Source organism: Crinia signifera, chromosome 1 (genome assembly GCF_055691185.1).
Source record: "Crinia signifera chromosome 1, ASM5569118v1, whole genome shotgun sequence".
Taxonomy (NCBI): Eukaryota; Metazoa; Chordata; class Amphibia; order Anura; family Myobatrachidae; genus Crinia; species Crinia signifera.
In genome coordinates, this window is record NC_139217.1 from 144000583 (window position 1) to 144016883 (window position 16301).

Below are 16301 nucleotides of genomic sequence, written 5' to 3' on the forward strand. Positions count from 1 at the left end.
TTTGAATGATTTCAGGACTTTTCTGCTTACTTGGCATTCTGTGGGATTGTACTTCACAATGCACAGCTGTATGAGACATCACTGCTTGAGAACAGGCGGAATCAGGTATAGTTTCAATGCTTCTTTTATAATTATTTCCAGGCAATCAGGGCTGGCACAATTACTGTATTAGGATAAAGAAAGCAGGAGTATCTAGAACACTGAAGTGTATTTACTAAGACGGGATTTCTATTGAAGATGGTAAGTTGTTATGGGCAACCAGATTCTATCTATTATCTTCTAGAAGGTGCTGAATAAAAAAGAAGATTCTGATTGGTTTCCCTTAGCAACATCCCATCTTAGTAAACAAAACCCCACTGAGTGCGTGAGACAGGGCCTGATTCAGAGGCATACTCAAGCCAATGTTTCAGCAGATAAGGGATTATTAGCTAGTGCACATTATTCACACAAGCTCCAGAAGTCCTCTGCGGTGCATGCATTCCCCTGACTGCATGCAGAGACTGCTGTTCTGTAGAGAGCCATGTGTAACAGAGCTGACAGGACACAACCACGTGCATTCCTGGGTGGATTGACATGTTATGGGTTCTATGGTATGTCAGTAAATGCAACTGCAGTTCTAAATGCAGATTCACAGAGCGCAGAAGTCACATTTTCCACAGCCACAAAACCAATGTCTAGATGATTTTCAGGAGGTGAAGTAAAAGTTGTGTTACTACAGAGATGATACGGTGTCACTTTAGTTGTTAGAAGGGTAGATTTGTTACAGAGCTGTGTTGTGTTCATCAAAAAATAATGTCATTATATTGGAATGATGACAGTTGGGGCCAAATGTAATAGGGTGAGAGTTTCAGAAAGTGAGAGATTTTGGGAGAGTTTTCCCATTTTTTTAAAGCAGCAATCAATTACACTGCAAAACCAGGTTGATTTTGCCATGTAATTGATTGCTTCTTTAAAAAAATGGGAGGCATAGGTGAGGCACCAGAGCAGGAGGATGAGGTGAGATGCAGGAGGATGACATGGGGTGCTGGGAGCAAGAGGCAGAGGTGTGGTGCTGGGAGCAAGATGTAGAGTGCTGGGGGCAGGAGGCAGAGGTAGAGGTGAGGTGCTGGGGATGCAGGATTGCTGGAAGAAAAGGTGGGGGTTTGGTGTAATAAATGTGGAGTGGAGCCGATGACCAGAAGAAAATGGGATGTAGAGGGGAGCAGCTGAGAGGAAAAATAGGCGGGTAACCGGGGATTGCAGGTGCAGGGTAGCCGCGGACGGGAGTAGGTGAGCAGCCAGGGATTCCTAAATCACAGAGCTGGGTAGTGCTATGGCCCAGCTCGCCGCAGTGTTGGCTTACCTCACACATGGTGGGCAAAAGCTGGTGATTACCTCTGCAGCAGTGCTCTGACAGAGTGGCTTTAGTGCATACAAAAATGTGGTAAAAACCCTGATATTTGCCATTTTCTCCTAAAATACCGCTTAGTTAAGCCTTACTTTTAACTTAACTAAATGTTGATATTTAATAAACCTTACATACATCACTTTTATGCACATTTAATTGCATTGTCCTCTTCGTTTCTCATGCAAACTTATTTGCCAATGCACGGTCTTCCTCCGCAAAGTATCCACATGATAGGTTAAGATCGGCATGGATAAATGGTCGACGTGACAATAGTTGATACATTTAATTATCTTCTTTTTTTTTTTATACTTTATCATCCACACAGACTTTGATTGGGAATGGTAGAGTGCTTTGCTCACCATGCAAGGGTACATGGTACACTAATTTGTGGTCCATGTGCTGAAATCTACAAACTTATACCACAAAAAAAAACCTCATGTCGACCTTTAATGCACCCTCTGTGATACTGCAGACGTGTGATATATTTAGACACACAACGCAATAGACAGATGGGGAAATCAGGCGCACAAATACCCAAAATTAATACTTCCTTATTTACTTAAAAAGAGAGGGAAGGGGATACATATTCAAAAATGAAATAAAATAAAATATGACAGTTTGCTGCTCCCAAGAGTGATTCTGTGTCACTCAAAACTTTAGCACAAATTCTTCACATAAAAGAAGGGAGCGCAATTGTCATAATTATCAATAAAGATATTAATAACACAGTAACATTAGAATTGCAATTCATTCTGTATAAATATATCTTCATTCAGATAGCAATTCTAATTTCACTGTTATTAATAAATGTATTGATAATTATGACAATTGCGCTCCCTTCTTTTATGTGAAGAATTTGACCTTTAATCTGTGTTGACCTTGTGCCTGTTGGCCTTTTGGGGTCAATCTAGAAACCTTTGACCTTTTCACTTTCAACCTATTATACTACCTCCTCTCTGCAAACCTACCAAATTTCTGACCGTGCTTGCTCTGCAGCCAAACATACACAATTCTGAGCAACTATGGACAAGTTGGAGTCGTATGCATTTTAGCTACATTTGTGCTTGCAGCTGAGTAATGGGTGTAATTGGGCAGCAACTGTATACAGGCGGAGATGCGGCTGCAATTGTAGGTGACATCTCTGTGACTCAAAATAAAGAACATTTCTATTTTTTTTTTTATGTTTTATTTTTATTTAACCATTTTGTAGGACACAACTAAAGTTCATGCCACGCATTTGTTGACTAAATTGGTATCCATGGCTGGCTGGTGCTTTATTGATTCTGAGGCCAATATATATATATGAAATGTAATAGGATGTGAGAATCAGAATGTGAGAGATATTGGTAGGATTGTCCCATTTTTTTTTAAGGCGGCAATCATTTACACTGAAAAACCAGGTAGATTTTGTCATGTAATTGATTGTCACTTTAAAGAAAATGGAAAATTCTCCCAAAATCTCTCAATTTTTGATTCTCACATTGCATTTGGCCCATTAAGTTTAAATTTCAGAATCCAAAACCGTGAGAGTGAACTTGTGAGAGATAAGATTTGGCGAGGGACACTGCTGACGTGTAACTCATGACTTGCTTCTTTACAAAACAAACTGCATTGCTGTAAGAACTGCATTGTGGTTAGAGTGCTTTTTCTGAGTTTAATCACCATTTCATACATCTTCCAGCATGGATTTATAAGGCAGCACACAGATTTGGGGACAGGATTTCAATTGCAGTTTGGCACAGTCCCATTAAAACGGATTTACTTGAATGCCATATTTGTGAGATCAGGCGTAGCAAGCAGTTTGTTTTGCTGACCCAGACTAACTCTGTACTCTCAGCATCTGGTTAACTATTAATATGACTTGGTTTGAGCAGCTTGTTTACAATGATCTAAAGAAAAAAAACAGAATTGCAGAAATGACAGGAAATTTGCAAAAACATTTTTCAGTTTTATAAATAAGATTTTATGTCTGGCTTTGTATGCTGCAAAAACAGATCTGCAGACCAAATGTCTTGTGACATCACACAACCGTTCTGTGTTCATATGTCATCAAACCAATAGTGTTGTGAATTGAAACTGGGTTGCAGGCAGGACTATCATACTGTCATACTGTCACATTGACCACCATACATACAGTATACAAGGCATTGCATTGACCACCATACAGTAAAGACACTAGTGATGGCCATGCAATGCTGAAAGCATCACAAAGATCCCTTTAACAGTACAGTCAGTACCCAATAACTGTTATCACAGTACAGACAGAATTTCATTTACATTACAGTGAGCATTAAACATTACAGCATCACCCTGATGGGAAGCGGTCATCTATTAGAATGAACTTAGGTCTACAGTCATTAGGTCGACCCCACTAGGTCGACTGGCAGGAAGGTCGACCTGACTTAAGGTCGACATGGGCCAAGGTCGACATGACTTAAGGTCAAATTTGCATAAAGGTCGACATGAGGAAGGTCGACTGGTCATAAGGTCGACATGGGTTTTTCACTGTTTTTTGAGCCGACATGTGCCGACAGGTGGTATTTCATGCCCTACCATCCACTAGGGCGTGGTGGGAGAATAAAATAGTGTGCCGAGCGCAGCGAGGCACCGTGCCCGAAGCATTGCGAGCGAAGCGAGCGATGCGAGGGTCCGATTCTCATTGCCAACTGTGTCCATGTCGACTGTGTCGACATTCGGATAAAAAAACTGAAAAACCCATGTCGACCGTATGACCAGTCGACCTTCCTCATGTCGACCTTTATGCAAATTCGACCTTAGGTCATGTCGACCTTGGCCCATGTCGACCTTAAGTCAGGTCGACCTTCCTGCCAGTCGACCTAGTGGGGTCGACCTAATGACTGTAGACCTAAGTTCATTCTGACAGATGTACCGATTCCACACTGACTATCTTACAGTAAAGACAGAGAGACTATCACACAGTACAGACAGCATGCAATAAATGTCATTCAATACAGACAGCATCCCTGTCACAGTCATACAGTGCTGACAGGGTATCCGGTCTCTGAGTCGACAGTGACTAGGTTGACACCTAAGAATGGTCGACATATTCTAAGTCGACAATGACAGAAGGTCGACATGTACACGGTTGATAGGTCAACACGAGATTAAAATATGTAAATTCAAGGATGGAAAGTAAGAACAGAAATAGATGGCTTTCAATCCTTTTTCCCTACCATTATACATAGGTATACAACTATACTTTGAAATGGAAGCCTGTTGTGCCATCTAGATATATTGTATGTGGGTATTCGCTTTTCATGCAGGTATACTTATTAAATATATTGTTATTTAAGTTACGTATTGAGACATTAAGAAAATTACTGCGTGAAAGCATTGGGTTTACTGGATTTGGGGTCAGTGAGGTACAGAATGCCACTTTTTAGATGATGGGCCTTGAGTTGCATATATAGATGTCCATGGATGAACCTTACATGTTCACAACTTAAATCCATATTTAGAAATTGAATTTAGTGGGTTTCCTAGTTGGAAACCCACTTATGTTGAAGAAGTGAATGAGAGGGGCACTGATTTATAAGGTCCATGCAGTAGGATGCAGAGGGGTAAGTAAGCCTTGGTCCTCAGAGAGGTTTCCATTTTTCACTTAAGAGGAGCTTTAGTGAATGCCATAGGTCTGATGATGACCTCAGCTGTATCTTATTATATAAAGTTGCATTAACTTAACATAGAAGCATAGACGATAAGAACAACTTGGCCCATCTATTCTGCCCATGTCCATAGACACAGTTACTCATTAGGGCCATTTTTGTTGGGAGCCCAATAACCTACCAGCATATTTTCTAGAATGTGGGAGTAGCCGGAGGATGCTGTGAGGCAGTACTGCTAACCATTGCACCATCTGTACTGTCATTCATTGTATGGAAAGAAAACGGCATCAGTGTAAAAATCCTATTTTGAGTATCTCTGAGGCCTTCTATTGCTGAGTCATAAAAGATTAGCCTCCAAAAAGGGGTGCAGAAATGAAAATACCTTGAATATATTGTACTCCGGGCTTTCAGATCAATGTATCTTGTAATAATGGTAGCTTCTGCTACATTCTTAATTTTGGAATTGTGCCGCACATAAAGGTACTACTTGATCTTGCTACGTTGATCTTTGAGGAGCAGCAGTCATTGGAGGTCATCTTAAAGAAGATTGCTGCAACAATTCTGTCCTTCATGCAAGCTCAGAGATGCACCATATTTATAGTGGATGAGAACTGCCCTGTGAGTATACAGTATGACCATACTGTACAGTATACAGTATGGCTTCACAATATTTTTTTTTAGATACTACAAAAGTGTCAAATTCTTAAAATTCAATGGGGGGGGGAGATGTATCAAGCCTTGGATAAAAAATAATGTGGAGCGAGACCAACCCTTATAGAGAGATAAAGTGAAGAGATACAAAGTACCATACAATTAGCTATTAACTGCCATGTTGCATTGTAGTTAGGAGCTGGTTGGATGGTACTGTCATTTATATTGGCTTGCCCGCCTCTACAAATGGCCCTGTGCATTTGCATCGTTTCACATTTGTGGGAATATTTTTGCTTTAGTTTTGTAGTATTGTTCCTCTGATATTCTATTTGCAGTAGCATCTATCTACTGTATGCATAGTCCGTCCATGGGCTTCCAGGAGCATGAGGGGTGAGGCAAGTCTACCTAATGGCAAAAGTGTTTGAATCCATTTAGCATGTGTGCTTATAACAGCAACAGTATAATTTTCCAACGCCTTCTGGTACATTCAGGCCTTAGATTGCAGTCATGCAAGCTGTTATACTGTTGAAACTGGACTGGAGATTCCTTCTTCTGGTTACAGACATATGAATAATTTATTGTTCACCTGGATAGGAAATCACAAACAGATAGCAAATGTCAAATATAAAAGGTTTGTCTTCTTGCACTCCCAATGCCCTACCACAGTCAGAAATGACCATATGTTTTGTGGTTGCACTTAGGAGAAATCTGTATAGAACCTGGAGGTCCTCCAGTTTTTTTACAGCATGAAAAATGATCTCACTGCTCATTGCAATTTCATTCAGTTTAATGTACAGTATATTGAGTAATTACTGGGAATATATTTTCGCAGTTGTCCCACATGAACTGTGTCTTGGCTATTTGAAAACAATTCTTGCACACAGCTCTCTATACTTGACTAACACATTTGCTCTCAGCGCTGATTCCAACAACATGTATTGGGACCTTTGGCTGTAATTACAGACCATATTTGCTGGCCTGTATAAATCTCCTTCACACCCAAGTGTAATTTGCCATAGAGAGCTGATTTACGCACATCCATGTTGTGATGTAATGTCTCTGGCTTACTTGGAAGCATAGTATGCAACGTGTTCTTCACTGCAGCTTCTATTCTGTGGTCACTCTAGCCTTAGATCATTACACCTGCTGCCATGTGTACCATGATGTATGCCAGGGTTATCTCTTCTTCAGTTGGTTCACTTTCTACTCCAACCTGGACTGTGTAATGGAGGAGCATACATCTTTGTATGACCAAAGACATCATTGGTGTCAGTTATACACGTTCTACTAAGCCAGTGGTGTCAAACTCATGGCCCTTCAGCTGCTGTGGAACTAAACATCCCAGCATGCCCTGACACAGATGTTATATAATGAATTGTGAAACTGTGGCAGTGCAGGCTGGGACATGTAGTTCCACAACAGCTGGAGGGTCATGCGTTTGACACCACTGTACTAAGCCCAGCCTGAGCACAGCTACCTTAAAAGCCAAACTTTTACTGTGTACCACATTTAGATCAAGGTTCCATCCAGGAATCTTTCTTTCCTGCTGACAAAGGTCTTTATGATTTGACCTATGGGCCCCCATAGGCCCCCATATACCCCCAATAATAAATGTGGAACCAAGTAGACATACACTTATCTCAAACACTCGTACTGTATGTCTGAATGCCCCAGCATATAAAAAAAAAAGACAGATGAAATTTAGCGTGACCATAACCATAGTGCTGTGGTATAACCTGCAATATCTGTTTTTGCAGGATGTGTTTTCCAATGTTTTTCATATGGAGTCTGATGAACTTGAAGAATGTGCAGATGCCATAAAAAGGTAACAATGAAACCAATAAGTGGACAATGAATCCTAGCTAGATTTAGATGTCATACATTTATTGCGGTGTATATTAGCGATTTGGAATGGAGCAAGAACAGCATTTGATGAAGAGATGACAAATACCATTCATAGTTTGCAATGGATTAGTAATTTATAGCTATACCCTGTCGTATGTATTAGATAACAACCGTATGTCCAGATAACTGCTGTATGTACAGTACCAGGTAACTGCATTATGTACCATATAACTGCCTTATAACCGGACAGTACTGTATGTAGAGAACCACGTAACCGCTTTATGTACTATATAGCCGCAATATAACCAGATAACTGCATTAAAGGGGGCTATTATGAGAACATTTCTATAAATAATTTAGTGTATAGTCAATGTGGATATAACGCAATGGGTAGAGTCATTTGTAAAATATAAATATATATATATATATATATATATATATATATATATATATAAGCTTAGTGATCCACAACTTTTGCGTATATAGCACTGTGAGATGTTGGATTTATTTGCTGTATAATTTTGGCCATCTCCCTCACTCTCATCCCAGCCTTTCATACCAGAGCTGAATGACGGATAATTTGATACATTAGCGCACACTGCTGCTCTGTGTAGAACTAGAGTGCTGGATAATGATACTATAGATTTAATATCCAGATGCTACAATTGTGGTTTCTTTTCCCCCCCCTTGGTTAATTATATTTAACAAATTTGTTACAGATTACGTCACTTAGACCAAGTAATTGCAATTGTCTGCAGCTGCTTCTGGTTTATTTATTTATTTTTTCCCATTTTTTTTTTTTAGTTAAATTGTGTTTGTGACTAGATCTGGAAAAGTAGTGTGAGTGCTATCTGAGCTAGAAATATGATCTTGGAAAGCATTGATGATGTGTCGTGACCTATAACCTCATGCAGTGTGTGACTTCACTAACCTTAGTAGATGATGTTCAGTTTGTTTTGTGTATCATATGTACAACAGTGACACCTGGTGTTCATGTGTTGTATTGAATCTACACTTGTGAATGAAACCTGGACCCAGAATAAAAATGTTATATATTATATTCAGAATCAGAATCAACTTTATTGGCCATGTATGCTTGCGCACACTAGGAATTTTTTGTGGATTTACAGAAAAACATATACATTGTTTCACACTAACTGCCTGCATTAGTAACATTTTTCATTTTAATAACATTTTTCTTCTCTTTGTTATAAAACCTAGTCTAAAAATGTATATCTCTGAAAGGATAAAAAGCTAAGGTTACAAAGCCTATCATGTCCACTTGCAATGACAATAGTGGCAGTGGCACTGTGTAAGAACTTACCATTTTCATGTACATGCAGATAATAGCCATTACCTGGTAATTTGTAAAGCCAAGCCAATCACACAGGCACCCTTTGCCTTATGGGCCAGCGAGCACTTTTGTGCAGATTCTGGCCGCTGTAATGATTCACACCTTTGAAATCATCGCAGCTAATAGGATTGACCCCATACACTTATTGATTTACCTCACTAACTTTACAGTTTTGACACTGATTAAATGTATGCTACTTACCTGTATTACACCGTGAGTAGCATAGTGCAGGTAAACAATGTAATGAATCATTTCAAAATACAGAACGTATTGACAGAACCAGGGCTCTACCATTCGGCAGCTGAATCGGAGGGGTGCCCCTGAGTCCGACTATCAAAAGATTAACAATGACACTGAGAGAGGCATCCGTGTTGAACTTAATGCAAACAGCAGGTTTTGAACTTCTAGGGTGTTTCCACCACACTTTCACCTGAGGAAACCCTGTATCTTGCCCCAGCCCTACATATTGGTGTGATACACTGCTTATTCTGTGGTTCCTCATAACAAAAAACAACAACATTTGTTATTCTTTTATTTATAAAATCCAGACGTTGTGTAATCCGTGTGGAATATGTAGATTTAACTACAGATAAATTACTGTTAATTGAGGAATACATTATTATAAATATTATTATTATTATTATTATTAATGCATATCATTACTACCAATGGTAGCATTCTGTCAGCTCCATCCTGGCTCTCTTATTACAGGTACATAGCGTTGCTGACACTTTATAATTGATATTAATTATTAGCTATTCAGAAATGTGTTCTCAGACTATTTACTAGAAATTTAGTAAAAGCTGCAAGCTACAGTAAGCAGAGAGAATGCTGGTACTAAAGCATGTAGGGCAGTGGTTCCCAAACTGTGTGCCGTGGCTCCCTGGGGTGCCTCAGGACACTTGCAGGGGTGCCCCAGGTTGGTGGTCCAGGACCAATTCAAATTATATATGGTTAATTTTTTATGGGCAAAACCAGTGCTGGTGGCTGCCAATCATAATATGTGTACAAACAGATGCTAATCCTGCCCTTTACCACATAACTGACCCTAAGGGTCGCATATAAACTAATCTTATTCATTTTTTGGAGGCATAGGGGTGCCATGAAAAAACTCAGATACTCTCTAGGGTGCCGTGATTCAAAAAAGATTGGGAACCCCTGATGTAGGGAATTGGAGCCCTTATTACCTGTGGCCTCTGTACTCTTGTGTACAGCCTTGTGTACTGTGGGTGACATTCTATGATTTGCGGGGTGTTTTTTTTTGCGTTTTGTTTTTTTCGCAAAAACGGCCGAAATCGCATGTTTTTCCATTTTCGCATATTTAATGAGCTGCGAAAATGTGAAAAAAGTGCGATTTTGGCCAACAAGTTGGACACACTGGAAATGCGATGGCTGCTTTTCGCAGCATATCGCATCCAGATGTTTTCACATTAAAAAGTATACAAATCGCATATTTAATGGTATGTGATTTGTATAAACTGTGTCTATAATTCGCCCAAAAATCAGACCAGGTTCTGATGGGCGAATTAGCCAGAACCCTGCACAGATCATTGCGATCTGTGCAGGGTTCTGGTGTAAAAAAAAAGTTTAAACAGTTAAAATAAAAAAAAAAACAGCGTGGGGTCCCCCGCCAGAGCATAACCAGCCCCGGGCTCATTGAGCCGGTGCTGGTGACATAAAATCAGGGTCCCTGACAAATAGGGGTCCCCTTGATTTAATGAAACCAGCACCAGGCTCAAGGTCCGGCGCTGGTTCCCGAAATACGGGGGACAAAATGACTAGGGGTCCCCCGTATTTTAAGAACCAGCACCAGACCCAACCAGCCAGCAGGGTAATGCCACAGCCGGGGGACACTTATTATATAAGGTCCCGCGGCCAAAGCATTATCCCCCTGGCTGGTCAGCATGGGCAGGGGTCCTGGGGAAGTGGGGACCCCCCCAATGAAGGGGTCCCCCCCCTCCAGGACTTACCAGCCCATGCTGAAAGTCCGGGGCTGTCCCCGATGCCCCTGGGCGGTGGGCATCGGGCTGATGCAAAGTGTAAAAAAAAAGATTAAAAACTATTGTTTTCTACTGTAGAACTATGAGTCCCAGCAAGCCTACCCCGCATGCTGGGACTTGGAGAACCACAAGTCCCAGCATGCGGGGCATTAAAGGGCCCGCTGGCACTGTAGTTCTACAGTACAAAAAATAGTTAAATAAAACACACTGACACCCTGAAAAATAAAAGTTTAATACATACATAACACACACACTGATACTTACCTACCTTGAGCCCGTAGGTCGGTCCCTGGATCCTGGGTCCGGGGCTCCTGGACAGAAGAGTCCGGTTCCGGGGCCTTGGTCCTGGTTCCGGGGCTGGTCCGGGGTCCTGGGCTCCAGGGCTGATGTCTCCGGGGTCCAGGATCCGAAGTAGTCCAAAAGGGGTTCCTAAGGAAGGAAATCCTACTCACCTGGTCCCCGGCGACGACCTCGGCATCCTCTCCGGCAGACGCGCTGCTCCCGGCTGGTACCCGCTCACGGACTGGAGAGGCGCAGAGATGTTTCATATTCCGCGCCTTTCCTCCGAATGATTCTATTGGCCGCCTAGCGGCCAATCAGGAGCCGAGAAAGTCGGGTTACCGCGGCGGGGGGCATTGCCAGAAAAATCTGGTGATGCCCCATAGAAGCCAATGGGCTTCTATCGCAACCCTCCGCCGCCCCGCGCCGACCCCCTGCCGCCCCGCATCGCCCCCTCACCTGTGTCCAGGCAGCACAGCGCAGTGCTGCCCGGACCTGTGACCTCCTCCCTGCACTGATCCTCTTCCAGGTGCAGGGAGGAGGAGAGCCCGGCGCAGCAGCAGCAGCGCCGGGTGTGGGAGGGAGGGGAGAGCTGCCGGGACCTGCTGGGACCCGGCGACTCTCACCGCAAAGGACAGCTCTTAACGCAAAAGCTGTCCTTTGCCTTAATTATCGCATATGTTACAGCATATGCGATAATTAAATATGCGATGGGCGGCGAATGGGGGCGGAGATTCTTAGAGAATCTCCCCCCATGTCATTACCTTGAATTGGCAGTAATCCTCTGATGCTCTCTTCCATTCACTGAAGGATATAATCTCTCTCCAGTCTACAGAGATATGCTCCCTGAAAACTAGGACGACTGACCTTGACAACAAGGGTACCAGAAACAACTTTCACATTAGAAGCCTTCTGGAAAATATTCCACAGTTGGGTCAAAGATTTTCAAAGAATTTCTTGGCAATGACCTGAGTGATACAATGACCTCTGACAGAGTTTATCAAGCCCTCCGACCTCATGGCCTTTCTATCGATATATCATATGTCGACTACTTTATTTCTCACAAAATAACAGATTATACTTAAAGTCAGACAATTGATCTTGTTGGGGATGACTTGTCATGCCACATGCTCCAGCAGAGCAAAGCTGAAGTTGAAGTAGCATTGGGTTTTCCCGTTTCATCTACAATAGTTGTTTTCTGGCAAGTTGTATTCTATACATGCTCCTTACGACTTCTCCACTTTTGCTCACCTGTGGGCCTAACAATGATTGACACGCCAGACTGGAATGACCCTCGTACTTACCTGATGCAGCCACAGTGCTTGGAAGGAAGGCCTTGTCTCATGGCAAAAGATGAATGGATTCGATAAGAAACCGACCGACTCTTTGTACTTTGCTCCTTATGCGCAGATAGAGCAGATGTAACCATTATTCTGGAAACATTCTACCAAGCTTTAACTTTGTTCTGTATGCACCTAACCATGCCCAATGTACTTTTTTTTGCTACTCATTTTGATCGTATTGATCCCTTTGTGCAGGGCATCACAGTTTTGGGGAAGACTTTAACTGGATGCTAGATCCATTAATGACCTCTACTAATTTAAATATAGCCAGGTTCGACAAGTTTTTCATGATCACGAGCTGGCTGACTCTTGAAGGATTCCGCACCCTACAGGTCATGACTATTCTTTTTAAACCCATCCTCATAAGGTTATTCTCACTTACATGATCTATTTCTGAGCTGCAGACAGCTCTCTGTTCTCTTGGATGCATCGGTCTTAATCACCTGGTCTGAACATGCTCCTATTTCGATGACATTGTCCCTCCAGCAACCCTCCCCTGGACAAGGGTTCTCAATGAGTTTTTGCCTCAGGACTTACTGCAAAGCTGACGCTGGTCTCGCTGATTACCTGGCTTATAACAAATCCCCTGACATTTCTTAGCTCTCACCCTGGGAAGTACATAACTGTGTTCTAGAGGCAAACTAGGTACCTACATTATAAAGCAGCATGAATGACAGCCTTTCTGCAGCGGATTAAACTTCTTGAGACTTGCCACAATCCTCTCTGTCCATAGATGTATAAATAGAATTGGCAGAAGAGAGAGTGGGACAAAGTAAGCTGCTTTCTGACCACATTAATACAGTATGTTGGTTAAGAAGTCTAGAAAAAAAAATATTTTATCAGTGGGGCCATAAACAAGGTAGAATTTACAAGGATGAAATTTCCCATACGCAGACACTTAAGATTGCTTCTTGTTTCAATTTACACCTTATTCTACAATTTGGCTAATTCCACCCCCGCTTCAGCTTGTTAACTCTCCTCTAAGAAGATCCTGAATTACTTGTCATCTGTATGCTTCCCTACTCTCTCCTCTTCAGGAATTCTCTGGAACTTCCCTTACGTAAGCATATGAACAAGAGAGCAGATGCACCATACAGCCATTACAATTGTATAATTATATTAACCACCCTATCTATCCAAACCATCCCATTGTACCGCACAATCTAGTATTAAGTCTCAGCTAGGTAGCACATCCTATTATAAGTCGCTAGGGTGTGCAGTCCAGACCACCTCAATACTTCCCTTTACGTTGCAAGAATTTGTCCTGCCCATTTATTTGACCCTATCGGGAAAGAGTCCTGGACCGGATGGCTGCACGATTACATATCATAAAACTTTTAAAGATAGGTTTGCCCCTATGCTCCTCCAAGCTTTCATTTCTCTCCGCAGACACACACTTCTATCAACAATAATTAGAAGCTTACACATCAGTCATCCCTAAACAAGGTAAGGTCCCCTCCATATGCTCGAGTTACAGACCCATATCTCTTCTTAACATTGACTTCCAATGGTATGCCAAATTACAGGAGAACAAGCTGCATGCATGCTCTGCTTCCACAATTAGTACGCGGAGATTAGGTGGGCTTTGCTCCTGTCAAAGAAACCACAGACAATACTAACAAGGCCCTTAATTTGATCCAGTTAGCACCTCAACACCAAATCCCCAATATTGTCCTGTCAACTGATGCTGAAATAGCATTGGATATATATGAATCTATATGAGGTCTGTCTTTGAGCATATTTGATTGGGTCCCCTTGTTCTTAACGGGATCTATATGTATCTCCCTTGGCCAGAGTCCAAGTCAACAGCTCTTTGGCAGATTCCTTTCTTACTGGCAATTGCACCCAACAGGATCACTCTTTGTCTCCGCTATTATTTGTCCTATGCATTGAAGCACTAGCTAGAGCCATCAGGGACAATCTGCATGTATCTACTGTAAGTATTGGAGACAAGAAATATCAATTGGCTTTATTCGCTGATGACTTACTAGCTAACATCTCCCATCCTACCACCTACCACCCATATTAAGGGTGGGATATACTGTGCAGTAATTTACAAGGCTTTACATTTCCCTATAATGTCTCAATTTGAGAAATTTGGTAAACTTTCTAATCAAAATAAATTCTCAAAATTTTGTGTACTTAACTTTTCTTCCTCTCCTTCTGTGGTAACTGGTATTTGGCGAGCATTTCCCTTCCACTGGCATCCCACCCACATAACATATGTTGGGATTAAACTGACCAGGAATTTATCTCATTTACTCAAATTGAACTCCACCCCACTTCTCTCATCTGTACACACTGACTACACCAGCTGGCATTTGAAACAACTCTCCTGGCTTGGCAGGATTAACACAGGTAAAATGAACATACTTCCTGATCATAAAGCAGTTTTGGAAGCATGTTCATTTTAAAAGTCCAAACATCAAAACAAAATGGGCAGTATTCAATGAGGAAAATTCAATGTTTTTTATGGCGAATTTCTGCTTTTTTCGTGTTGGACGGAGAATTTTGGTCTCAAAAAGCGAACAACTCTATTCAACGTGCACTTTTCACCGTCTTTCTAAGTGATTTTCGCCGTGTATCTCCGTGTAGCAATTCTCCATCTTTTCATGGAGAAGTGGAATGTGAACTTTTAAAATAAAAGGTTTTTGTTTTAATTTTGGTGTCAAAAAAATCAGGAATTTTATTCTGTGAAGGGGCATGCTATTTTTATTCATGTGCTTATAGCACATGAATATATATATAAAAATCTTTTTTTTAATATATATATATATTTTTTTTACACATAACAGCCAGCAGGGGGCCGGGAGCCGAGAGCCGCTCATTAAATATTCATATATTTACTGCACCCGATCATTACATATGCATGATCGGGAGCAGTGAATATACCCGGTCCCCTGCTGGCTCTGGGGGGGGGGGGGGGCAGCTTGTGCTGCCTGGGTCCCGGGGAGCCCTCCTCCCCTCCACATACGTTCGGGGGCAGGCAGGGAGACTTCAATTTTCCTGCCTGCCACCGTCCCACGGCTCCCTGCAGCGGACGCTCGTCCGCTGCAGGGGTTAAGATTCGCCACGAGGGGCAACGAGCCCCTGCAACGTTGAATACTGGGAGAGCGAGTGGCAGCCAGCCCTCCGGAACACAACGAGTGTGCAGCGAATCCTAAGCAGGATTCGCTGCACACGGCGATATTTTACATTGAATGCTGCCCAATATCTAGCCATGCTGCCCAATATCTAGCTTAATCTCTTGGAAAACCTTATGACATCTGCGTTCCATTGCTTCTTTTTTAGGCCCCGTAACATCAAATACCAGCTTTCTCACAGGTTTAATCGCTCTCACATTCCTAGGTGGGTTCTGCAGGTCTTTTGAGGGTTGGTGACTACTGGTGTTAAACCATTCTCTGAAATCCAAACCAAATGAGGCATCCCCCACTCTGGAAGTTCTGCAAGCTAGAAATGTTATAACCTCATCTAGTATAGTGAGCCTTGATGCTTGGGAATGAACTTCTTTGTGTCTCCTCTCACTCTCCCTCTCATACGGTGTCTACACTCAGGGCCGGTGCAGACCCTGTGAGCGCCCCAGACAACCTAACCCCGCATGCCCATTAAGGTTCACGCTATCTCTCTATGTACATCGCTGAGTGAAACATAACAAGATCCTAATGCGGTGGTATAGGCAACCCACACTACTCCATGCTATGTTTCCTTCCATGCCTAACACGTGTTGGCGATCCTGTGCCACAGTGGGTACATTTCTCCATGTCTGATAGGAGGCCCCCATCTATCTACTTTATAGAAGGAGGTTATTACAATGCC

General features: G+C 42.2%; 1 protein-coding gene across 5 annotated transcripts in view; it reads left to right on the forward strand.

The window, feature by feature from the left end:
- PDE5A (phosphodiesterase 5A) overlaps positions 1–16301 on the forward strand; it is a 133461-nt gene that overhangs the window by 50819 nt on the left and 66341 nt on the right. For all 5 annotated transcript variants that reach the window (XM_083174453.1, XM_083174452.1, XM_083174454.1 and 2 more), the window contains exons 5-7: positions 16–105; positions 5494–5631; positions 7422–7489. In XM_083174453.1, the coding sequence (XP_083030579.1) occupies positions 16–105; positions 5494–5631; positions 7422–7489 (296 nt within the window). The remainder of the gene's footprint in view (positions 1–15; positions 106–5493; positions 5632–7421; positions 7490–16301) is intronic.